General features: G+C 55.4%; 2 protein-coding genes across 2 annotated transcripts in view; one reads left to right on the top strand and one right to left on the bottom strand.

Moving 5' to 3' along the window:
- Fam83g (family with sequence similarity 83 member G) overlaps positions 1–19,447 on the bottom strand; it is a 29,752-nt gene extending 10,305 nt beyond the window's left edge. The window contains exons 1-3 of the mRNA XM_003465222.5: positions 19,292–19,447; positions 18,127–18,800; positions 5,847–6,014 (exon numbers count right to left, since the gene is read on the bottom strand). Of these exons, the coding sequence (XP_003465270.1) occupies positions 5,847–6,014; positions 18,127–18,657 (699 nt within the window). The 5' untranslated portion in view covers positions 18,658–18,800; positions 19,292–19,447. The remainder of the gene's footprint in view (positions 1–5,846; positions 6,015–18,126; positions 18,801–19,291) is intronic.
- Slc5a10 (solute carrier family 5 member 10) overlaps positions 1–26,254 on the top strand; it is a 74,444-nt gene that overhangs the window by 41,505 nt on the left and 6,685 nt on the right. The window contains exon 10 of the mRNA XM_005001646.4: positions 25,935–26,042. Within this exon, the coding sequence (XP_005001703.1) occupies positions 25,935–26,042 (108 nt within the window). The remainder of the gene's footprint in view (positions 1–25,934; positions 26,043–26,254) is intronic.

Raw genomic sequence — 26,254 nt, forward strand, 5'->3', positions numbered from 1 at the left:
AGTGACACATTCTTTGTCAGGCAGGGCTGTGACTTACCTATTGTCCCCTCACCCACTCACTGGCCCCAGCTCATTAACTGCCCACATGTTCACTTGTTCACCCACACGTGCCGAGGCCACTGGCAGCCAACACAGTGTGATGGTGGCAGTATCTTGTGGAGGTGAGAGGAGGCAAGCCTTCAAGAATGGCCAGGACTGCAGAGGAAACACGCCCCCGGCATGGCCAGGAGGACTCCCGGGAAGGGATGACGTGGGTCAGGGGAGGACAGCAAAGCTCCCAGGCAGAGATGCAAAGCTGGAACGAGGGGCAGGCTTTATAAGAGTGGAGAGTGCCTCAGGAGGTGTGGCGGGTGCAGGAGCCTGCTGAGCGGGCTGAGCCGGAAGCTGACGAAAGACCCTATACCTGCTTAAGTGCCTGGGCTTGACTGGGAAGTCAGGAGCCATGGAAGATGGGAACGGAGGGTGCTGAGGAGGATCTGCACATCAGGGACAGTTCTGGCTGTTCAGGGGAGGATGTATGAAACGAGTGCGGGGAACAGGGACTGAGGCAGAGGGAGACCTGGGAGAGAAGGTGTCCACTGCACCCCAGTTTCCCCCACCCTTCTGGCGAGGGTGGCCCCAGGGCAGTGTCTGAGGACCTGATAGGGATGGGCTCCCAGGAGTCCCCACGTGATGCCCACCCAGCTGTGGGATGAGTAGTCACCTTGCCGTTGTGCCCAGCCTAGAAGGCAGATAGGCTCTGCTGCCCGGTGGCTCTCCCTGGCCCCCCAACCCGTGCGATGCCTGTCCACGTGCAGCCAGTTCAACAGGAAGCTGGCCATGGCCCAGGACAATTAACACCTGTGACTTTGTACCCAACATGGAACACGCTTGGGGATCAGAGGTCAGAACAAAGATCTAGGAGGCCTCCCCCATCATCTGTGGCAAACCGCAGCCAGCTCCACAGCATCCTGTGGCTTCCAGCCCAACACTGCTGCGACCACACGCCTCAGCCACCAGCCTCCACACCTCACCCCAGCTCTGTCCAGTGAAGCGTTGAGGGAGCCAACGCTTACATCTCAGAGTGACTCAGTAGCACACGACAAGCAGCCCACAGTCGTGCTGCTGGCCTGGTGTGTGACGCAAAGCCTCCAGTACTCCCGGTTTTTGACTCGCTGTCTGCACACCGAGGTCTGCCCCAATCTTGAATCTCACTATTGCTGGGGCTTGGCAGCAGGTGGGGGCTTGCAGCAGCCCTCTCCCCGGCTACTTCCTGCCTCATGGGCTGTTCCTGGCCTGTTTCTGGGTGGCCCCACCCCATAGGCCTGGCCAGATGAGGTAACGTCTCAGGTGTCTGAGCAGAGGTGGGGCATCTACAAAGCCTCATTGTCTCTCAGGTCCTGGAATACCCCCAGCAGAGAATGAGCAGATGGGCAGGGGACACAAGGATGCCCCAAGTGGGTGCCAGGGCAACTCCTTGGGCACTCTTGACACTTCAGGAGGTCAGAGTAGGGTAGGGTGGGTGGAGGTGGCCAGGCAGCTCCTCATCTGCTCTTAAAAGGCAGCTTCCACACCAAATGCACATGGCACCACAGCTGGGTGGACTACCACAGCCTGCCCTGAACCCATTCTGGGCCCACTTGAGTCACAAAACCATGACTCTCCCCTGAGGTCAACTAAGACTGGAGCAGGTAGATCTGGGCATTTGCAAACTCTGGCCAAATACTGCTCAGTCCTAGTGTCAAATAGTTGCCAATCAGGCCTCTCTGTGCCTTGGTTTTCTCATCTGTGAAATAGGCCTGCCCTCCTGTGCTCCAGGACTGCCATGTAGATGGAGTAGCCACACAGAGTGTCCCAGGAGATGGCCACTGAATGGGAGTGAAGGGGTGTCCCATGAGAGTGGGGGACCTGAACTGTGAGTACAACCATGTGGTGGGGGACTGATACATGGAAACAGAAAACATTTGGGAAGACATAGACTCTTCAGGGACCCCAGAACTGTCCGTGTGCTTAGCAGGTGGGGGCTCAGGGAAGGAAAGAGACTTGCCTACATTTCCCCATCCCAAGGCCTGCAGGCAGGTGTTCAGCTGCCCACTATCTGACAGCATTTCCTAGACTGAAGCAGGTTGAGGAGTCCCCAAGACACATCCTGACCAGCCTGAGCCTCTGGTGAGGCCAGGTCAGGAGTGCGCACACAGAAGACCACAGAGACTCAAGTGGGAGGCAGGACTGTGGGGCAGAGGTGGCCTCCCCTCTCTCTATGGGTCCTGTTTTTCTTGTGCCACGTGTAGGTTCGACACTCATCCTGACTCCCAAGCTGTCCTGATGCTGGGATGTGAAGTCCTCAGTGACCAATCTTTAGGATTGGTCATGCAATAGGATGGGGGCGTATGATAGGACAGAGCTGAGCCAGCTTCACTGTACACCTCTGTCCAAGTGTTCCTGCCTCTTCCCTAGCCCAGAGTTGCTCAGCTTTGCTGTGGGAGCCATGCTGGGCATGCAGGATGTTAACAATTTCCTTGGGCTCTACCCACTGGATACCACTAGTACTCTGATCTGTGACAATTAGATATGCTTCTGGACATGGCCCAAGGTGGGACAGACCTCCGCAAACCCTGGCTAAGAATCCCTGCTGTATGCTCTGGTCCTTCATAGACCTTGGTCTGGATTACAGAGGGCAAAATGCCAGCAAACCCGGGGAGGATGGGGGCAGCCTCTGTCTCCTGATCCCATACACCTGGCTTGGCCGCATGTTCCCAGGCCAGGCCTGCTCAGGATGCATCTTGAAGCCTTCCCACCTCCCATTAGTCCAGGAGCAGCTGCAGGCCTGTCCAAGGTGAGACCTTGCACTCTGTGTCCTCACCATGCACCTTCCCACGGTCACCTGCTGAGTTTCCTCCTCCAACAGAAATGGTTCAGCCTTTGCTAAAGTAGCTGCTGGTTTTTCCAGTTTAGCCACACAACGCCAAGTAATTTTGTATACTGGTCAGGCCTCTCATGACTCCTTTTCAGTGCAAGCTAAGAGCCTCAAGGCCCAGCCTGGTACCCTTTGGCCCTGGTGCATCCCCAGCACCTAGGAGCACACCAAAATGTGGCCCTGTGACCTTGGGGGAACAGGGTGGGATGAAAGGCTGTGTGCTCTTCCCAAGGCCTCTTCCTCATCTGTGATACTGTGGGCCACCTGAGCAGTGGGCAGGTGCTGAGACACCGGGGCTGCACACCTGAGAAGCTGTGCACTGCCCCCTACCCCCAGGAATTGGCTGGCAATGGCTTAAAGCTTAGGAGGTGGTTAGGAAGGAAGGTTCTTCCTAGCCAGACTCGTGCTGAGACCAGAGCTGGGATCTCACAAAAGGAACCCTGCCTGTTCCCAAAGACAAGACAAGAAGGAAACTCATTTCCCCAGTCTCTTTACTCTTTCCAGGAGTTCTGCCGAATAACTGACAATAAGCCCATTTTTCAACAAGGTAATAGAGGCCTGGGAAGTTTCAATGACTGCCCAAGGTTACTGTGTAGGTGGCAAGGCTGGGCTCAGGCTTGGCTCTTAGTGCCCTTCCAGACTGACAGCTGACATCCCATAGTCACAAATATGACCCCAGCAGGCTTAAGCTGTACCCTGGGTCCCATGAATCCGGAACAGGTCGGCACAGAGCTGGGCCGGGGCAGCAAGTGGCCAAGGGCGGGCTATGGATTAGCCACAAAGGTAGTGCTCTCAAGACAGGTCCAGGCCCAGCCAGCCTGCAGGCAGGGAAGCAGGCTAGGCAGGTCCTCAACAAGGTGACACCTGGTGGGAACTGGCTCCCAGGAGCCTCCAGCCACAAGCCTAGGGCTCAAGGGGAGCCAGCTCAGCAGCAAGAATGAGGAAGCCAGGTCACACTCTTCCATACAGGTGTTCTGCTCCTGCAGACCCTGTCACCTGACCAGAGAGCAAGGTACTGGAACACGGCAGGCAAGCAGAACCACAGCGTCAGCTGCTCTCTCTGTGCCTAATGGTCACGCGCCAACTGCTGGGCCAGTGATCAGGAAGGAAGGAAGGAAGGAAGGCAGGCAGGCCTGAGGTCCCTGCTTTACAGCCAGCAGATGGGCAGCTGTGCTCAGTGGGCAGCCTTTTTGTCTCACCTAAAAGCATGGGGGTGAGCCAGCCACAGGGTGAGGAGACCCATGTATAGAAGTCCCACCGTGAATTAGGAAGACCCTGAGCAGCACCAGGGTCTCCTGAGTTACCCTTCTTGCGAGAGCCCACTGCTCGCTCCTAGATTTTTAGGCTCTAGCCCTGACTTAGAAAAATGCAGACCAAGTCTGGGCCTCCCTCGTGCCTCAGTTTCCCCACGTGTCCTGAGAGAAATTACTTCAGATGACCATAGGGCTTTTCTGGCTCAGGCTCACCAGGCCTGAAAGTAGCCACTGGCAGAGACCCTGCCCTGGCCACTACCTTCCACTTTCTGGGAGCTCGGGCATAGGGACACCCAGGGCTTCTCTGCTGAGATGGGTTCGGGGCCCTGGATTAGGACCCCTCAGCACCTGGGGCTCTGCCCTTGCCTCTGCATCTCACTGTGGAGGGACAGTGGGACACAGGAAGCACCTGCTGGGGTACGGCAAGCACACAGGCAGTGGGGGCTCTGCAATCACTTTCTGAGAGTCACCTTCACACGCTGAAGCTCTCTGTGATGTGAGCTGTCTGCCACCAGAGTTCATTCCCAGTGCTAATTACATGGTGAGCGGGCAATGGTCTCAGGGGCGGCCTACCAGGAAGACCACATGAAAATGTCCCTGAAATTAGAGACTCACTGCAGAGAGCTCACACCCACTTAAAAGGACTCAGCTGGGGAGTGGGGGCATTAACAAATGGCTACAAATTACAGGTTTAGAGCTCGGCCCCTCCTTAACCAGCCTATGCTGCCCCTTCTGGGATTCAGACCCACCAGAGGTTGGAACTAAGCCTGAGCATGTGGGGGCTGGTTCCCACTGGAGACTCCTGGACAGGCACCCACTTCTTCATCTCCAAAATAGGAAGGACAGCCCCCTCTCACTAGCTCACTGTGAGGATCAACTATGTCAACCCATAGGAGTGCCTCAATGGGACCAGACGCACATGGCCTGCTATGGAGGCAGACTGATCTGCCCTCAGGGAAACATGCGGCACACAGCAGGTGCTCAGCAGTGGCTGGATGTCTGAATGGAGGGGACCAGCACACAGGTTCATTTGCTCTTCCTCTAAGCCAGTGAAATCCTGAAACCCAGAGAGGGAGGCAGCAAGCTCAAGGAGACACAGCAAAGCAGTGCTGAGAACCCTGCGGGAGTCTTCTCCTCTGCACCTCTGTTCCCAGTGTCTTCCCATCCCCAAGGTCTGTTCTACCCTGCTCACACACCTCCAATCCACTTCAACTCTGCCCTTGGCCTGCGGGAGCTTCTTCTGTCTGAGTCAGCTGCTGATACCAGGGAGTGGACATTAACCTGGAGACAGATTTGTGTGGAACCTAAGAATGGACCTTCTGGGAGTCGGAGCTCTCCAGCTAAGGCATGAGCTGTCTGAGGAGGAGCTGCACGCACACCCCGCATTGGAGGTATATGAGTAGCCACTGGGGCATGAGCTACTTTGAAACAAAATGTGACACAGTACCTGGCCTGAGCTCTAGCACCAGGTCCTCAAGCACTTAATCAGTGCTTATCTTATCTCCCAGTTGGAGGCAGTGAGTATCCCATCCCTCAGGACATTCAAGCCCTGGGATTGCTTGGCCTACAGCTCTGGGATCACTGAACTCTTGGTGCTGGGGACAGACTATCCACAATCAGCAGGTACTCAAACTGCTTGTGGACTAACTGAATGAGCCCTGCCCTGCAGCTGTCCAGGCAGGCGGGAGCTGGCTCACCTTGAGGTGTCCCTGGTGCATGTGGGCCCGCTCACACATGTGCAGGAAGTACTTGACGTTACTCTCATCCACAATGATGTACACAGCCACCTTCCTCTTGAAGCCAGCATCTAGCAGGTCCTTGAAGATGTCCACATCAGTGAACATGTCCATGACCACAGCTATCACCTGGGGACAGAAACAGACTGTCAGATGCAGCAGATTGACAGGGCATCATAGGAGGATGCACCCTGCACCACCCCCACTTCCACCACCACCCCCACCCCCCGCCACATCACACTTGTTTTGGAGTGCCCATGTCAGCCCCGCCTCCAGCAGCTTCGGGCCATGGCAGTGGAGTGACAGGCTGGGGCCTCTCTGAACAAGGATTTGACATCAGGGCACACAGTCTTGGACTCTCCAGGCAGCATGATGGAACACGCCTGCACAGTGCCCACTATTTCTGTACCACAGGCCACAGAACTCAGAGCTAAGTGGACACGCAGTGAGGAGCAGGCAAAGAGAGAAGAGCAGGCCACCACAGGGCACAGGGTCCACAGAGGGTCTGCAAAGGTCAGGGGTCAAGGAGGGTCTCTGTGCAGGTCCCTGCAGGTGTCACAGCTGCCCCAGAGCACCTCCTTCCTCCCCTGGATTCGCTGTCACCTGCCCCCATGAGCATTCAGGAGGGCCTTCCCCAGGGGCCCTGTGTTGGTCCGTTCCCAAGGCAAGGCAGGTCACATAGAGACAACCCAAATGTGTCAGCAGCACTCACTGGGGCCTCCCGAGGGCAGGCCTCCTTTGTTACCACTATTCCTGTGTAGCCTAGACAAAGCCCAAACCAGCATGTGTGCTCTTCCTCTCACTTGACAACATCTGTCCCCACCACAGGTGATCTCCACTCTCCTGGACCTGGCTCAGGATGGGGCCCCTGAGGCCAAAGTGCATCTACCACCACTCCCACCCCCCAGCCTGGCCAAACCCAAGTGTTCACCTGAGAGTCCTCAGGGCACAAGGCAGGGGAAGCAGAGAGGAGTAGGTCAGGCCCATGGTCTTTGGTCTCTGCCCATTTCCTCTCCCCTCCCTGGCCCCCAGGTGGCACAGGAGAGCAGTCAGACCATGATGGGCTCCTGTCATAGCTACCCAATGCTAGAGTCAGCCAGATCTCCACTCACTAGAGGGGCTCCCCCAAGGGTGGCCCATTGCCCCGGGGATGACAACTTCCCAGGGACCCTTAAACAGAGATAACAGGAAGAGTCCTAGGCCACACAGAAAGCTGGGGACAGAGTTGGACTGGCATCTACCCAGGCCTGCAAAGAGTCCAAGCTCACTGAACCTCACTGTGAGGGTGGCCCGGTAGGCTCCTTTCCCTAGGATCCATATACATGGGTGACAGGAGGCAACCTGGAGCCTGCTATGGACGTGTCTGCACATTACAAAGTGAGATCACCAGGCTGGCCCCTGCAGGCCCACTGGGACTCCTCCCTGGCCTCAGGCCACTGCTGACACCCAGTGCTCATCTGGCACCAATACCCAAATTCCTGCAAGGGGAAGGTTCCACACCTGGCCTGCCTTGAACTTGCTGTGTGAAGACCCTGAGGAAGACCCTTGACCTCCAAGGGCTGTTTTCGCATCAATACCAGCCCCATCTCTTGCAAAAACCAGGCAACAGAGATAAGCAGCAAGTGAAAAGACCCCTGAGGAGCACCTCACAGGCACTCAGGTGCTACTGTTTTCCCACCACTAGCCTCAAAGGGAGTTCTCAGGTCAGTAGCCTCCATCCTCACTCCCCTAGTCTCTTGCAAGCTCCACAGAAGTGAGATCTCAGCATGCAGCTGGATAAACTGAGATTCAGTGAGGTCATTAGTCTGGCTGGAGGGCACAAAGCAAGTTAGGGCACATCCTGAACCCACCCCCAATTCAGGCCAGGGCTGGTCCCCACTCCTTCCCTTGGCACATATGCTCAGAGGGCTTGGCAGGTGCTGGTCCTCCCAGAGGGTGGAATCTGCCAGGACTCTGCAGATGCCAAGGCCTAGGGTACCCTCTATCCCCTGGGGTAGTAGCTCACTGTCTCTGGGCCTCTGCAAGGCTGTCAGGGGCAGAGGATCAATCGGGACAGGGTCTGGGATGAACAGAAGTAAGCTAAATGGAAGAAAAGTCAGTGCCAGATGAGGAAGTGCCTTCTGTTCTCAAGAGCTGACCAAACACAGAGTGAGCTTCCCAAGTCAGGAGGTATTCTAGGAAAAGCCAGAGACGAGGGAGGAGGTGAGTGTAAGGACACAAGAAACAATGTCAGCTAGGTGGGCTCCCAATGACCTTGGAGTTCACCACCAGCTAAGGATGATGAGATTGGGTTTGGGAACAGGGTAGTTACTACTATCTTGTAGTAGTGTAACTCCTTGCCAGGGACCCCACCACTCCCAAGCCACTCCACCCATGACCCCCTTGGATGAGCCACTCCTAAGCAGGCAAACAGTCTTGCATGCTGTCCTGGAAAAGGGCCTCATCAAGACATAGCTAGCAAGCTTCATCCCAGATGCATGCCTGCACCCCTCTACACCCCCAGATCGGTCAGGGGTGGTTCAGGTCTGGGGTGCCATGGCAGACAGGAACTTGCCTTGGGCTTGGGCTACAGGACATGTTCTGGCAGGAGAGGCACCATGTGTTCTGTTCCCCACATCGCCCTCCCAGCCAGGGTGCCTGATCCAGGGACTGCCTGCTGTCAGGGTGGTGCCTCTCCCCTCTAGGGGAACCCCAGGGGACCCTGTGCTGAATGCTGCTTCCCCAGGTACCGGGCTTAGTGTTGGGTTGGTCAGCTGAGGGCTTGTGCCGGACATTAGCTGATGCAGGGCACAGGGGGTACTGCTTGGATCTGGAATGCTGCTATGACGGGGGTACCAGGTACCCCACTACCTCCCACAGCCTGGCCTGTCATAGTGACGCCACAGAGGTCTCCTAGAGGCCCTTGAACCTGCCATGCCCTCCCCATTTTGTAGACAGGACAGCTGACCAGAGTCAGTGTTAAAGGCTAGAACCAGGCCCACGCAGCAACCCTCAACATGTGCAGTTCCACGGCTCAGCTTGACAACCTCGACCGGCTTTGGTCTACAAGCAGTGGTGCTTTTCCTCACTTTATGTATGAGGAAACTGAGGCATGGATACATTCACTGTCTTGCCTAATACCTGTCTGGACAGCCCGGCCAAACTCATGACCCTGTGAGCTCATCCAAAACACAGTCCAGCAAGAGCTCAGCCTAGGGCAGGTCACAGGGAGCTTTCAGCAACTGAGAACCAGACAGAGTGGCTCAGCCCAGGAGCAACTGCAGGATCAGGGAAAGCACCAGTGACAGCCTCTCCCAAGTAAGAGCCTGGGTCCGTCCCACTACTCGGGTCTATCTTGTTTGAACACCACAGAGCTGGCCCCTATAGAGCAGGGACCAGGCACTTCCCTCAGCCCCAGCCTCAATGCTATCCCCAACAAACACAGAGCAGGCTCAGGCTGGTACTGAGTTCTAGTCTGGACTGTGAGTGAGCTGTGCCCCCTTTCTGGGCCTCAGTTTCCTCATTGGTACAATGGGGTAGTGGACAAAGTGTTCAAGACCTTTCTTCACTGATGTCCATACCAAAAGGACCCATCCCCGTGCCCAGGTGCCCTGCCCAGAGCCCAGCACAGCCTATCTGGGCTGGTTGGGGCATCTCGCTGCGCCCACAGGCCTGTGAGAGGCTGTGCAGGTGGCCATACCACCTCCCCCCCCACAGGTTCTTGCCCTGCCAGGTGTCAACACCAGCCTGCACCTCCCAGCACCCACAACCGGGTTTTCTAGCCTCCCTGTGACCAGACTCCACTGTATGAATCAAAAGTGCCCTCACAGGGCAAGTGGGTGGGACAGGCCTTGGCAGTGCCTGGGAGGAGGGGCGGGCTGAGACGGGCTGGCTGAACATACTGGAAAAGTGCTGGTGTGTGACCCAGCCTCTTCCAGGGAGCCCAGGCCCTGCAGTCCCTCTCCCCAAAGGGCGTGCTTTGACCCACCAGCTTCCCACGCAGACTGCCACCCTGAAGGCCAATTACCAAGTTTGCCTCTATCTGGACAACTCCTATCCCTCCCAAGTCAAGCTCTTCTACCAGCTCAGCTCCTCTCTGTCATTACCCTGCTCATCTGGCTGCAGCACGTAACACTCATGCATTCTGGAGAGGCCACAGGAAGGTAGTCTTCCCCAAGACCTGGACCCTGAAACAGATGGTGTTAGGTAGGAAGGTTTCCTACCTGCATGTGACAAGCCCCCTGTAATGGCCTCACCTGCCTCACCCTCCCAGAGCACAGGCATTCTTGGATGTGCTCAGAAAGCCACCTGTGGTCTCTCTGCAAATGTCCCTGAAAGCAGAGGAGAGACACACCAAAGGGGAGCTTTGACATGGGCACAACACAGGGGATAGCTGCAGACAGGTCACTTCCCCACCTGGGCTGTGCAGGCAGTGGGAAAGTCTGTCATGTCTACTTCCAATGCACTCCTACTAGAAAGCTGAAAATGCTGGGCAAGTGTGTTAGTCTCCTGCTGGGGAAAGTAACAGTCCCCTGTGCAAGGTCACTGGCGAGGAGTGCATTAACACAGGTGGACCGGCACAGGCCCCCAGCAAACGGCAGCTTCGTTCACCTTCCCTGTCCACCAGCCCACTCCTGTTCAGCCAGACCACTGCCCCTGGAAGGCAGGGTGGACAGTCAGGAATCAGGACCCACTGTCTGCCACTTCCCTCTGGCCAGCTCAGAGCTGAGGAAGGCAGGCCCAAAGCGGCTCACGGGAATGCTGTGGGCACTCTTACAGGCTGCAGCAAACCAGGGATTCGACTCCCATTTCCAGTCATGATCAAGTAACAGTAACTGATTTTACCTGCCTGCCATAGCAATAATAATAATAATAATAATAATAATAATAATAATAACCCAGACAAAAACTAGAAAGCCAGGGACAATATGAGGTCCAGTGAAAAGAGGATCGAACACAGCAAGCCCTAAGAAGGCACTGGCTGCTTCCAGGTTGCAGTGCTGGGAGGGCCACCCTGGGAAAAGTCAAGTGACCTCCCTCAGCTGAGGACACAGGGTTTGCTCAGAGTATATCAGGAAGTTTGCAGGACATGATACTGGAGGGGGAAAAAAGTGCACAGACAGCTCCAGAGTCCTACACAGGATTCCTTCGAGTTCTCAGCTAAGAGATAAGCAGCTAGTGCATTGAAAAAAAAAAAAAAAAAAGGTTTAAAGAGAACCACCAGAAAGGAACAGCTGGAGTGGCTGCTGGTGTTCATGTAGGACCAGAAACTCCCAGCCCAAGTGGAAAACCTAGAAACACATGGGACTTACAGACTGCCTTAGGGTAATGTGTAAGTAGTGGGCAAATAAATCCTAAACCAGGCATAGGAAAACTCCCTTAAAGGGCCAGAAAGTACACATCTTAGGTTTCATGGAACGTGATGAGTTCTCTATCACAACGATTCTAATCTGCTATTGTAGCAGGCAAGCAGCCATAGACAGTACATAATGAATGTATGTATGTGTTCCATTACAAAGGTTGCAGTAGGCTTGATTTGGCCTGTCCAGTTTGACACCTGTCCTGAAGCTCTCTAGTCCTATCTAATCAAGAAAAACAGCTCTACAAAGTTTTAAATTGGGCTTAGGGGTGTAGCTCAACGGCAGAGCACTTGCCTAGCGTGCACAAGGTCCTGAGTTCATTTCCTAGCACACATGTACTTTTTCCAAGAAACTTAATTGCATATTTAAAGGAACAAACAAAGAAACACTAGTGGGCCCACAACACATAATCCACCACATCTGGTATTCAATCAAAAATTACTAGACACATAAAAAAATGAGAAAATAACACTCAACCAAAAACTGACACAGAAGTTAGAAATAGTAGACAAAACAATTGTAAGTATATTCCATATATTGAAGAAGTTAAATACAGATGTGGAAGATCAAATCAAACCTCAAGAGGTAAAAAAAAGGTAATATAAACCTGCTATGATGGCACATACCTGTAATCCCAGCACCTAGGGAGACTGATCATGATCACCACCCTCCCTGATCTCCACAAGAGGGACAGACATATGAATGTCCGTTGGTTGGCTTGGTTACCACTGCTGTGAAATAGACAAGGCTGCTCCCTGGACCAGCCCTCTCCCAGTGATAGCTCTTTGGAGGACAGGATGGGGTAACTGGTTTGGAGGCAGCCAGGAGCCAGTAGGGAGCGTGGGTCAGGAGGTCCCCAAGACTTCATAACACCTTGAGAACCCTCTCCTTCCTGTCCCCATTCTGCACCCCAGTGAGGGAGGGAAGCCTCTAGCCCTTCCATGGAGACAGCTGCTATCCTGGAGCCTTGGGGTTTTTGTTGTTGTTGTTGTCATTCTCTTTGAAATACAATGGATTTGGGAGAGAAAATATCTACCCTCAGTGTGGCTACAAGGTCACTTCCCTTGACCTCCTTTCAGTCACCTTCCCTGGATAACCATCTTCCCTAGTCAAAGCCTCATTTTTCTCCTCTTGTGAACCAGGACTGGCTCAGACTGTGGCTCCCTGGCCCCTTTCCCACATGACACACAACAGTTCTGTGAACATTCCACTGTTGAGGAGGCCTCGTGAGGGCCAACGAAAAGAGGCTGAGCAGTCAGAAAACACGTGCTGCTCTGCCCACAGTCCTCCTAGTAGGAGCCTTGCTGTGCCCACTCCAGCATATGGAGGTGCTGCCCAGAGACTCCCACCAGCCCAGAGACTCAGGAATACCACCGAGACAAAAGGCCAGCAGAGCACAGGAAGCCCAAGTGACAAGCAATGTGCCCTGCAGACACGGCAAGATAATAAGATTCTTCCTTCCTGTTGACAGCCACATGGCACCTCAGAGTCCTGCGGCAGGCAGGCCTGCGGGCACAGGCTCCAGGCAAACAGAGCACCCCACAGGAACAGGGAACATTTCAGAAACCACAGATTCGAAGACATGTAAACTCTTGGTTTTATAGGATCCAAAGTGCCAGGCAGTGGGGCATCCTAATCGCCATGAAAGCCCCGCCCGGAAAGGATTTGCCCAGTGTCACTCACGGCAGAGCAGAGGCCACTGGATGCACTGGTCCTGTCTGCTGCATCTCATGCACTCCTCTCAGGACACGGAGCCCCTCCCACTCCCAGGGAAAGGCTCACAGGGGCGGTGAAGATGAAGATGGAAAGACAGGGACCAGACCCAGGATTCACTGGGCTCCAGCTCCTCACCGGATACCACACGGGGCACCTGACGCACCCCTTTTAGCTCTACTTAAATCTCACCTTGACTCTGAGTTCACTGTGGAACTGAGGTCAGAGGTGAGACTGTCTTCGGCAAGTCCACCAAGATGACATCTTCCCACTTCCTCATGAGGCATTTAGCTGGGAAGAGGCCCAAGCCTGGGTATGGGTCATTCAGACCCCACAGAAGGAGGCAGGAGAAGCGCACCCAGGCTAGCGCCTGCCTGGTAGGGGCCAACATGTGCCAGGGCACAGGGGCTTAGCCTCCAGCCTCCTCCCTCCTCAGCTGCTCCATATGGAGGGGCAACTCTGTCCCACTGAGCAGCTTCGGCATGCTCAGTCCTTCCAAGCACTCATGTCTGTCACTTCTGTAGAAGGCGTAGCCAGCCTTCACTGTACACACAAAGGAACCGAGGCCTGTGCAACATGGGAATGGCTAAATCAGAGGTGAGCCAGGGCCTCTAGAAGACCAGCCCCTCTGTCGGCCCAGGGGGCAGGACTCTTGGCTGCAAGGAGGCCAGAACTCCATGGAACCTCAGCCAACCAAAGACCCTGTATGACCCATTCTGAGCCTCATCGGCTTAGATCATCTGGGATATAAGCAGTCTGGCAGGGAGCAGCAGCCTGCTCCAGATCCAGAGAGGCTGCACCGCCTCCTTCCTGGCAGGACCTCTCCCAGCTCAACTCTCAATTAGGACCCAAGTGCCTGAGGAGCAGACAGGAGCCAGCACCTGGGACATGTATCAGATGGTTCCCACCCCAACAGGTGTGCATCCTAGGCTCTGGGCCGGGAGCTGCCAGAGGAGGTAGGAGCCTGGCCACCACTGCCCCTCAGGGCTCCAGCTGGGCCATCACCACTGTAGATTCTCGCTCTCTCTGTGCAGGGGACAGGCTGGTTTAGTGCAAGGCTTAACATAAAGGACATGTTCTGGAAAATTCCTTTCTAGATTTTTGCTGTGCGAACACAGTATACGCTCTATGTCACTAGACGACAGGATGTACAAAACTGTTGTGTCTGCAGGTTGTCGTTACTGTGATGTTGTTATGAGATGCATGGAGCGGAGTGTGCACTGGATGCCCCCTCTTGGTCTCAGGAAGGGGCTGGCCAACTCCCAGGCCACAGGGGCCAGCACTGCCATGGCTCCCATGGCCAGCCCAGGATGCGCAGTGTCTAGGAGTCAGGGAGCCAGAGGAAAACATCTTTTTCTGTACTGAGTCAGACTGGGAAGAACCAGCCCACTGCTTCTCCAGGGAGTAGGGCTCAGAGCTCAGACCTGGGTCCTGGAACTAGCCCCTCCACCTGTCAGTTCTGTGGCCTTGAGCAAGTTATTTGCCCTCTCGGAGGACCCCTCTTCCCCACTCCCCGCCAGATCTCAGGTTACTCCTCTGGACAATGAAGACAACTACTTTATGGAGTGGTGGTGAGGATTACACAGTGTAAGTAAAGTGCCCGCTTAGCACCTGGCATATAGCTGGCATTTAATAAATGCCTCATTAAGCTGCTTTTATTCTCCTGGAGCCAAGCTGAGGGCCAGAACTTCAGTGTGGAAGGCAGGGACTGACAGAAAAGATGGGGGTTAATGGAGCATCATAAAACCTGGGCTCAGGTTACTCCTGCTGAGTGGCCTTGGGCAGACACTTAACTTCTCTGAGTCTCCATTCCCATGCCCTGACCTGGAAGGTGCAGATCTGGGATCTCACCCCTGGGGATACATCTTCCTTCAGTTTCCCCAGCTATAAAATGATAAATCATGGTCGTCTCTGCCCCAGGGCTGTTCCCTGGGCTGTCAAGGACTGGCAAAGGGATCTGCCAGGTCTAGGGACTCAGCACCAGCCAGCAAGGTCACCTGCCAGACACCTGAGCTCCTTTCTGGCTGGGGCCACAGCACTCCAGCCCAGCCTCACCTTTTCTGAGTGGTGCAGCTCAGGCAGCTGGGCTCGTCCCTCCCAGGCACAATCCTACTGGCTCAGCACCCTGTATGCAGCTAGAAACCCACAGGAGGCTTTTCATCAGATAGATCTCAGCTCCTGAGGGTCAAGGAGGGCACACAAGTGACCTTCCACCTGGAACTCAGAGAACACTGGGCTGGAGGGCTGCTCAGAGGGCACAAGCTGTCGGCTCAGGGTCACACAGCCAGGGGTGTAAGATGCAGGAACACCCATTCCTTGTCCCAGAGGAGTCTACAATTACAGGGCAGCCAAGTGTCAGAGCTAAAGGGACCCTTAACAATCTCGAATGCCTGTACCCATTTTACAGACAGGATGGCAGGAGTGTCAGGTGTGTCCCAAGTCCCACAGCCAAGTAGTGGCACAACAGGGGCCTGACAACACTCGCTTGATCCCGTACTATTACCCACTATCCTACTGCTGGTATCTGGGAGTGGGGTACAGTAGGGTAGTTCTGATGGGAACTCAACCACTCCTCAGGGGCCGAGCCTGCGTGGGCTGAGTGTGTGCTGTGTCACTTCCCTGCCCCAGGGTCTGCTGTTGTGCTGACGATAGGGCCGGGTGAGTGAGGAGGTGGCAGGTTGGGCCGCCCTGACTCAGCGCCAACAGAAACTCCTGGAGAAAGGGGGCCAATGGGTGGCCTGCAGCTAGGACAGCAAAATGCCCATCCAGACCAAGGGGTTGGGTTCTCCAGCACTGCTGTAAGGTGAGAAGAGAAGGCAGGGGCAAAGGGACAAGAGGTGGTCATTGGAGAGCCAAGGCAGGCAGCTCCCCACCAGGCGAGCAAAACACCCCGTCAGCACCCGCCAGCACCCTGCCCCAGGAGCCTGGGAAGCAGCCAGGGTGGGGGAGACGAGGATTACAGGTCTCCTGGCCCAGCTGCCCCTCCCTAGCCCTGCCTGTCGCTTGACCTGCTACTGTCACCCTGGCACAAGGGGCAGGCACACAGGACAGGCCCGAGCCCTTGACTGAAACACAGGTCTGCTCAACACCCTCCATCCAAGACCAGCCAGGTAATCTTGGACACAGACTCACCAGTCAGACCTCAGTTTCTACATCTAAGAAATGGGGAAGATAACACTGCCCTGCACACCACTCCACCCATACTGGCTACTGTGATCACTGTTTACCCATGTACACTTTCTGGCCATAGGCCAGGGACAGATGTGGCAGGGATTCCCAAAGGGCCAGAGAGCTAGAGCTTGGATCAAAATAGCACTGGGGATCATGAACAAACCCTCCCTCCACACAGTAAAGTCCCTTGTCTGTGACATGAGAGACTTGGCCTCCACTGCCCCTGAAGCTCCTCCTGTCAGACCTGGGAAGCCACTACTATAGTGCCATAAAATAGACCAGGCCTAGCACTGGAGACCAGCATATTCCTGTCACCTTAGACAGGTGACACCACTAACCTGTGGTTGTTCAGGGGTAGAGGAGCAGGACTACATGGAAAAGCTGGGTCTCAGCTGTGGTTATAGAAAAGATGCCGGGCTCAGCAGAGGAAATCCTGAGTGCCCAGCCTGGCCCTCTGGGAGGCTGTCTGTCGTTCTGTCTATAGCAGATCAGTCACTGTGGCCACGCCCAGGCCAAGCTGCAAAGTGGTACTGTTGAAGGAGAGGAAAGGCACAGGAGATCAACCCCAGGCCTGAGTTTCCCCATTTTAAAAAAAGGGGTCGAAGCTGGGTGATGGGGATCACAGCAGACCTTCTCGAGGACTGTTCTGCCAGCCAGAGCCACCCCCACAATCACTGGTGGCACCTTGCTGCCCTTTAGCAGCTGCGGAGTGGGTTATTCCACCTGAAAACTATGAAAATCCCTCCCTCCTACCCACCACTCCTCCATCTCCTTCCTCAATTCTGTCACCAGATACTCCATCCTCACAATAGCAAGAGGCTCAGCTTTTCTTCTCACTACCCATTTACAGATTAGAAACTGGAAGCCCCTGAGCCACCTGGGTCCCAGCCCCACTGTGGGTCAGGAACTGTTTTTTGGAAACCTGAGCCAGAGGCCACTTCTTCAGCTTCTAACTCACTTTTGGTGTCTCCGCCCAAGAGCTCCCCAGAGGTGCCTATGAGCCAGGATGATCCCCAAAGCCAGCATTTGGGTCCTGTGCAGTTAGCTGCTCTACTCCAGCTACAACAGCAAGAGGGCTAAGATTCAGCCAGGAATGCTCATTCGCAAAGCCCAAACCAGAACTGGCTTCAGAGTCCTTCTCAACACAGCCCACTAGGGGTCAGTCACCCGGGATGTGCTCAGAAACCATGTAAAGGCATTTGCAAGGAGCACCTGCCTGTGGTCTCGGCTGTAGACAATGGCCAGGCTGTCTGCAAATGTCTCTGTCTCTGCCAGCACCCTTCTCAATGTGTGTCAGTGGGTCAGTGAGGCAATGCCCAGCTCTACAGGGTAGGAAGGGGAGGCAGATGGAGCCTGAAAACCTTTCTAATGGCAAAGTTCAGCCCAAGTGGACGATCTTCAGTAAAATTCACTCATTTTCCACTGAAGACCACAGTATGTCCTGAGGCATCTCGCTTATCTCCTCAGGGATCTTGGCCAGGGGAGTTTTTGCCTTTGCAAAGCTCACAAAAGGGCTCAGAGAAATTGAGCAACTCACTCTCAGTTGCTCAGCATAGCCAGGAAACAGCAGATTTGAATTCAAATCTCCAAGCCAGACTCAGACTTCAATTGCTTCTTTCCACACCTATCACCCCAGATCTCAACAAAAGCCCTCTTCACCAGAGCTCATGGTGTGTGGGAGAATCTCCTGACTCTCAGGAGACTCAGTGTCATCCTAAGGAGAGTAGATAAGAAAAAGCTGTGCCATTCCTCCCCACCGCTCAAAGCAACTTTTGGGGAACCTGCTTACCAGCCAAGGAACAACGGAATGCACATTGGCCCTTTGGGATGCGGCAGCCCACTGTCACCTGCTAAAGGGCTGAAGTACCCTACTCCTTTGCAAGGTAAGGCAATCACAGGAGGTCCAGAAGGAAACCTCTTTCCAGGAAGGTGGCAAAGAGAACCACAGGAGACCGTTTTCAGATCCCCATGCAGAGCCGCAGCCACCTCTGCAGGAACTCCCACTCGAGGCTCCTCACCTTCTGGGCTTGGCTGATCATCTTGCGCACCACCTCTTTGATGTGGGCCTGCCCCTCGATGGGGGGCTGCATGTAGACGCTGGCCCGGGTGACGCCGCGGTAGGCGATGGTGTCCGGCCAGCCCAGGTCCAGCTGTGGGATGGAGCGGTCCGACTTCTGGGGCCAATACTCCAGCGAGGGGGGCTGCTCGGCCTCGGTAGGGGTTCCACCCACCCCGCTGGCTTCCTCGCCGCCGCCGCAGTTACCAACCCCATTGTCCTGGGGCCTCTGGGCCAGGCCGGTGCCCCGAGGATCCTCCGAGCCCGGGTCGTACACCTCGATGGTCTCCAGGATGCGCTTGAGTTCCAATTCCGAGAGGAAGTCGCGGATGTTCTCGCGCTGGAGCACTTCGTAGAAAGCTTCCGGGCCGCGGGCCACGAGGGCCTCCAGCGCCAGCCGCTGCTCCTCGCTGTAGAAGAACTCGGGCTTGGACTCGCTGGAGCGCCAGTTCACGTGGCTGTCGTCCAGACACTGCACCTGGGAGAAGGCCATGGTGTCGCCTGCCCGCGCGCCGTTTGGGCAGACGGTTACGTGATGCGCTGCTCCGCAAAACCGAGTCCTAAGTACGGCGCCGGCCGGGACACCGAGCGCTGTGCAGCCTCCGGGGTGCAGCGGCTCCTCTTCCCATGAGGAACCTGTGGGAAAGAGCGGGTGACTGCCAGGCGCGGGTCAGAGGGCAGGCGGGGCGGGGTGGCGGGTGGGGCGGGGCCCAGCGAGGAGGTGGGGGTGAGAGATCGGGGCGGCGTGGGGGGAGGGGTGAGAGATGTCGAGGTGGGGGGGTGAGAGATCGGGGCGGGGAGGAGGCGGGCGAGGGGCCCGTGGCCACGGCCCAGGGCCTGGCGCGCCCGTCTCAGTCGCCCGATTCTCACGCCAGGTGGTCTGAGCTGCCTGAAGTCTTAGGCAACCAGGGCGGGCGGAAACTTCCCTGAGTTTGCCACTGCCAGGCAGGAGACTACACGGTCTCGGCGGCGCCCGGCTTTCCCGGGGCTTCCGGGAAGGGAGTGGTCTCGAGATCCTCGGGCGCCAGCAACCCTAAAACCCCGCGCGGAGGAGCCGCGGGCTTGAGAGTGCCCAGGGGACCCAGGGGCGCAGCTGGAGCGTCGGCGGCCCGCAGCCACTCGCTTACCTGGCGATCGAGGGCGACCTGAGCAAAGCCGGCGAACTGAGTGTACGGGCGGAGCAGGGCGCTAAAGCTGCCGCAGCCTAGAGCCGGGGCAGGGGCAGGCCGGTGACTAAGTGCCAGCCCTCCCACCCTGCCACCTGTGGTCACGTGCAACCCCGGGGCGGGGCCGGAAAGTGAGTCACGCCACCAAAACCTGCAAAGCGGCGGGCATCGTCCGCTCAAAAAATTCTGAGGCCAGAGACCCAGAGATGGTGGAACACTGAAGCCCTGAGAGGGACAGTGTTTTTCCTCAGGTCACACAGCAGTCACACCCTCTAAACCCTCAGTGATCCTCATTAGACTGGCTGTGTAAGCAAGGTCCCTGGGCTGAGAGCCCCAAGGCAGGGGTTAGGCTCTGACTGATACCGGAGCCCACAAGGACTCCCACAGAGCCCGAGGTGGGTAGAGCGTGTCTTGAGCCCTGCTGCCTGTTAGGAGAGGGTCCTCGGGACTGGGCCTGTATGAGCAGTGCCCCACCTGAACCCTGAAGGGAAGGGAGGGGTGGAGAGGGCTGCGGCAGCCTGAGGTCAGGCCCAGCTCTCAGCTCCGCGTCTCTGGGGCTTGGGACCCCGGTTATGGGAGGTGTAGGGACCACATCTAAAAGCCAGGCTGTCAGGGCGGGACAGCAAAGCCCATTAAACCTGGCCCAACAACAGCTGCTGTCATGCTCTGGCCAGTGAGCCAGGGCCCAGCAGCCCTCCCCAGGCCCCACCACTTGCTGGAATTTGGATGGAACTGGCTTGAGGCCCTAAAGACTCTATCCCGTGCCGGTGAGGACTGCTTGATCACAATCCTAATCCTTGTGCGCCTCCACACTCTCCAGCCTCCCATCTAGCTTCTGTGTTGGAGTTCACAGCCTTGAATAGTGACCACCTCTCCTGTGCCCAGCATCTTTGGGTGTCCATTCCTGACCCAAGTCTCAGGTTTTGCACCCTGTTCATTTTAGCCCACCTTGCCTTCAAACTGGCTTCAAACTTCAAAGGTTTCAAACTGTCAGAGGTCCATGCACACTTGCATCTCTCCAGCACCAGAGAGAGGCAATGCCCATGGGCCAGCCCTGCCCTGCAGTTCCTGGAGTCCCGTGTATAGCCAGCTGCCTGCTTGTGTGGAACCGCAGCAAACCCTCACTTATTCTCCATTTCCTCTTGTTTTTCCCAATGCACAGAGGCCCATGGGTTTATGAAGGGAGGTCTGCCACTCAGGGTTGACAGGCCTTGGGCTCTTCAAGCTTCGTTTGTGCACACTTACCTGCCTATGTCAGTGATTCACTGACAGTTGTAAAAAAAAGTGAATAGGGAGGCCACATGCGCCCTTTTCAGATTCCTCCTGTGACAGCATCTTGCATAGCTCTATTACCTTAGCCAGAAACGAGCCCTAGAGCTCATTCAGATCTCATTCGAACTACAAGAACTGTGTGTGTACATGCGCACCTCTGTGGGTGCGTAGCCTTGCCGCACGTGTCAGTTTGCACATATGACAGTATACACAGTCAAGACACAGCACTGCCTCACCACACAGAGACTTCCCCTGATGGCACCATGATGCCACCCTCACAGTCCTTAACCCCTGACAATCTGTTCTCTTTCTGCCATTTCCTCCTTTCAAGAACGCTGTGTGAGTGGAAAGTGCACCATGTAACCCTCGGGGATTCTCTGTCTCCACACTCAGCGTGGTCCTCTGGCAAATCATCCAGACAGTGGTGTGTGTCGGTCTGAAGAGCTCCTGATCTATGACAGGGACATGGCCATTTAAACACAGCCCACCGCAGAGCGTCAGCTGTTTGCCCTCATGATCCCAGAGCTGACCCGGAGGTGTGGCTCGCTGCCGCTGCCACGGTCACCAGGAAAGATTGTTGCAAGCGGTAGCCCAGGAAAAGATCCACACTGAGGTTTAGGAATAAGTGTTCTACTAGGATGTCTGTCATTTTCACAGCATGCTAATACCAAAGGGTCTTCAGTTCCACCTCTAGGTGGAGACCATCTGGTTCATCTCTCACTGAGGATAGTTGCTCTATGGTGTGGATTGTGCCACAGTTTGTTCAGCCACTCCCATGGGTGAAGGGCAGGTGAGTGCCCCTGTTGGGGATTGAACCTGGGGCCTTTACACAGAGCTACATTCTCAGTCCGTCTCCTGTTTTTTTGAACTTCAAAGCAGGGGCTTGCTAAGTCCCTAAACTGCCCAGCTGGGCTTGAGTGATCCTTCTGCTTTAGTCTCCCACAGTGCTGGGATTATAAACATGTGCCACCATGACTAACTGTTTCCAGTGTTGTGTTTTGTTTTGTTTTGTTTTGTTTTGTTTTGTTTTGTTTTGTTTGAGACACGCTCTTGTTATACAGTTCAGGCTGGCCTTGAACTCACTATACAACCCAGGCTGGCCTTGAATTCACAGTGATCCTCTTGCCTCAACTTCCTGAGTGCTGAAATTACAAGCATGCACCACTATGCCCAGCTTGGTTCCAGTTTTTGACTATTATAAATAAAGCTGCTATAAACGTTCATTCATATTCATCTTCATTTCTGGGAGATAAATGCCCCAGAGTGCAATTAATTCCTGGGTCCTTTGGTAATCACATGTTCATTAACAAATTACCAGACTTTTCCCAGAGTGGCTGCACGTACATTCCTACCCCCATTGTGTGGGTGATTCCTTCCTCCACATCTTGCCAACTGGTGCTGTTACCTCTGTGTGTTTACTGCAGCCATTCTGATAGGTGCGTGCTATCTCATTTTATTTACTTACCTTTGTGGTGTCGGAGATTAAGCCCAGCGCCTCCTGCATACCAGGCAAGCGCTGTCCCAGTGGCCATACCGCTCACTCTCTTAGTGTGGCTCTCATTTGCACTTTCCTGGACCCGATGTTCTCTTTAGTGGATGCCTTTCATGTCATTTGCCCATTTCCATTCACTGGTTTTGTTTTTTCACTCTTGATTTTTGGTACATGGTTTGCAAATATTTTCTCCCCCTCTGTGGCTTTCCTGTCATGCCCTTCACAAATACCTTACACAGAGGAAAGGTTTTTTGTTTTGTTTTGTTATTTCAGTGAGGACCAGTTTGTCAGTTCTTCCTTTCATGGATTATACTTTTGGTAGCATATGCAAAAAATCTTCCCCTAGGAGCCAGGCTTGCTGGTGCACACCTGTAACCCAGCAGTCAGAAGGCTGAGGCAGGAACATATAGTGAAGTCAAGGCCAGCCTACACTGCACAGCAAGACTCTGTCTCAAACAAAAACTCTTCACCTAACCCTAGGTTTAAATTTTCATCCTATTTTTTCCCAAATGTCTGATCATTTTGTTAATGTTCTGCTTTTAAATCTAATCAGTTTTGAGTTAATTTTTATAAGATATGAAGTTTGGATCATTTAAGTTTTGAGTCTACAATTAGCTGCACAAAGCTTTTTATAAAGTAAACTGCCTTGAAGACCTTAAATAATCACCCAGAATCACACAACAAGGAGTTGCGAGAGCTGGACTCAAACCCAGGTCTGTGTACCTTCGTCCTAGAGTCTGGGCTGCCTCCTTGGGTGGAGCTCCCTGATTACCCCTCAAGGCAGAACGCCCAGCAGCCTCTTTGGAAGAGAATCATTCACTCAGTCAATAAACACTGGCAGAAGCTGCCACGTGTTCCCTTGTGTCCCGCACTTTTGGGCCCCAGGCTTCTACCGGAAGCCTTACTCATAGTATGATGGGAGTTACAGTGTTGTTCGTGCTTGAAGAATGCTGCCCGAACCTGGGGAGCCCAGACGTTCATACTTGATTATGAGTCCCTTGGGTTTCTGAAGGAAGGAAGAGCATTCCAGGGAAAGGGAACAGCAAAAGCAGGGGCCTAGCAGTGCCCGAGCATGTTGGTGCCCTTCAGAAGTCTGGTAGGGGCCTGGACTGGCAGTGGGCCAAGTGCTGCAGGGAGGCAGAAGTGTGGGCAGTGGTTAAAGGCAGAAGTCACCCCGAGGAGCCAGTGAGGAGCTGGTGCTGTGCCCCTCCACCCCACCCGCACCCCTGGCAGCCAAGCGCAGCCTGGCCATGGCAGTGGACACAGGGCCATAGGGGCAAGGATGGAGCGGGTCCCAAGCTCCTGCACAGCCCTGGCAAGGTGCTAGCACGAGAGCAAGCCCAGGTCCCCATCCTGGCTCCCCTGCCCTCTTTGGCTCCGGGCTACTCACCTGTGGGCACTCTGGGGGACGTATTTAAATGGCGACGTGCCGCCAGCCACTGCTGTCATAAAGCTGTTCAGCACAAACCCTTCGTCCAGCCTGCAGTGCCCAGAGGCGGTGCCCCATGCCAAGAGTCAGGAATGGGCTGAATAAACTCAGGAAGAATCTCCTGACTCGGGCTTTCTTAGCCATTATGTGGCTGTGATGCTTCTCTGGTCCCTCCCAGGAGGGTTGGGCCTGCCAGGTGCCAGAGCCACCCAGTCTAGGCCAGCGTCTCTGACAAGGGGCCCAGAGCTGCCCTCTGGGCCCAGTGGCCCGATGTCCTGCCATGGGGTTCCAGTCTCTGCCTTTGTGGCTGTGCATCTCAGCAGTTTTGTCCTTTCTGGTCCTGTAAAACTCACAGGGTAGAGGTGGGAGATAGGCAACTGGATCAAGCAGTGCCTGAACTCCTTTATAGCTGTTTCTGGAATCTCATCTCCCTTTCTTCCTTTCCTTCTGAGCTTTTCCTCCTCCCTCTCCACCATTCATTCACTTATTCATCCAACTGTCTCCTCTGGGTCCAGCCCTGGGCTGGGTGATACCTGGGTCTCGGATGATTCAAACCTAGTGTCTGCCCTCAGGGAGCTCAGGGCCTGATGAGGAAGGTGGCCTGGGTAAACAAACAGCTGTGATTCAGTCCCTGGCTGCAGGAGTGGTAGGAAGGAAGCTGCTGAGCCTGAGGCTGGGGGTGCAGTCCAGGCGGCCCCAGAAGACCAGCCTGCGCAGGGGGCCTGAGCAAGAGGTAAACAAGGGTGGGGGTGGGTGTGGAAGGACGGTGACAACACAAATGGGAGCGAAAGGAGGGGCAGCGTCTGCAGAGGCACAAAGGCAGCAAAGTGCTGGGCGTGTGTGAGAAAACAAGCAGCTTGGGGTGTCAGGTACCAGGGTGCTCAGTCCTGGGTACTGGGACAGAGGTTCTGGTCCACTTGTCAAGGATCTCGGGTGACATAGGAAAAAAAAAACGTTATCCCAGAAAGCTGTGAGCTGCTAGGGAGGGAGCGGGGTGTTCCTGAGAAGTCACAGTGGAAAGAGCTGTGACTTTGGGAGCCAGGCCAGAGGGGTGGGAGGAGAGTGAGGCCTTTGCTGAGAAACCAGAAAGAAGGAGGCTTTGAGCCGTGGTGCTAGGAGGTCCCAGGGCCAGGTATCCTGCAGGCCTGGAGATGAGAGGGGCTGGGCTAGGGCCTCATTGTGGTGCTAGGGCCAGAACCCGGCTGCTGTCCCCCCCCAGCCTAGAAGAAGGGGCCTCGGTATGGGAGTGGGATTCCAGGGGACTTCCCCAGGGGCACCATCATCGGACCACCGCATCCCACACCTGCTCCGAGCGTGCTCAGCGGGTTTGTCCCTGAACCTCCATCTCAAGTGGTGTCTCCCAGTTTTCTTTGCCCTGTGGGAGGGAAGAGAGAGAAATTGGGGGGCATAAGGGGAAAAGAGCCAAAGGTTTTTAGAAAATCTTATAGGGGAGGAGCCTCCTGCCCAGGGGTGTGAGAACAGAGTTCAGGTTCTGTCCCCACAGGGGCAGGAAGCCAGGAACTCCGCTCAACAGCTCACCAGGGACCTCTAGATTTAAGGTTCAGTGGAGTCTGGGTGGAGCCTGAGGTTCACAAATCCCTTCCTCCATTCAGCACCTGGCCAGCACACGCTCCCTGCACCTCAGGGAGACAGGCCAAGACAAAGTCCAGTCCTCCCCAGGCTCACCACCCAACGGAAGAGAGGTGAACCCAATAAACAGATTCACATCATCCCTGGGGTGACAGGGACAGTGGAAAGTCATGTGGAAGGAAGGAGCAGGAAAGGACCCGGGGTTGCTTTAGATGGCGGAGAGATCTGAGTAAGTGAGGCAGTAAGGGCCAGAGTGGGTGAGGGGCAGGCAGCGAAAGAGAGGGCAGGGGAGGAGGGAGAGTCCAGGGTGGGGGCAGTTTGCTGCGAGGTTCGAGGTTCGGACAAGTGAGAGCCCAACACCCGTAGAGCCCGGGCATCTGGCTCTGCCCACGAGGGCATCGCATCGGAGGGAAGCCCAACCCGCAGTCCTGACTCCCTCCACACAGCAGGGAGGGCCAGGCAGGCTGAGCAGGCACCTGGGCAGCCAGCGTGTGAGAGCAGGGGGATGGAGACTAGCATCCCTGCGCAGAGCACAGGGAGCCCCCTACCTGAGGCGCACAGCGGAGGACAGCAGGGAAAACGGTGGCTGACCGATGAGATGGAAGACTGCAGGCCAGGCAGGAGCTGGGAGGTTGCCGGGCCAACCTCTCCTCAAGGCGCCCACCAGGAAACTGAGGTCAAAAACCAAAAGCAGTAAGCAGAGGAGGCCCCAGTGCAGATCCAGCACAGGCTGTCCCCGCTCACTCGCGTCTCCCCAGGAGCCCATGTCTGTGGGGAGAGGAGGAAGGGGCAGCATGGGTACCAACATCCATCTCCTGCAGATGACGTGGGCTGCGTGGTGCCGTCCGAGTGCCTGCGGGCCTGCGGGGTCGAGATCGGCTGCTCCAACATCGCTTACCCTAAGCTGGTCATGGAACTCATGCCCATCGGTGAGATTTCTGGGGAGGGTCCACGCAGGGCTGTGGGTGGGGGATCTGGGGTCCCATGTGACATCCAGTTGGCACACTTTGTCCTAGAGGGAAAGAAGTAACCACAAGCAAATACCCTGGTGCCGATGCCTCTGCACAGAGCTGCGAGGCTTCCCGCAGGGTCACTTGCTTCCTATTCTCCTGGCCCTCATACTGGTAACATCAACCTCATT

This window comes from Cavia porcellus, unplaced genomic scaffold, assembly GCF_034190915.1.
Source record: "Cavia porcellus strain 051 isolate PalLab524CR breed Dunkin Hartley unplaced genomic scaffold, mCavPor4.1 scaffold_32, whole genome shotgun sequence".
Lineage (NCBI taxonomy): Eukaryota > Metazoa > Chordata > Mammalia > Rodentia > Caviidae > Cavia > Cavia porcellus.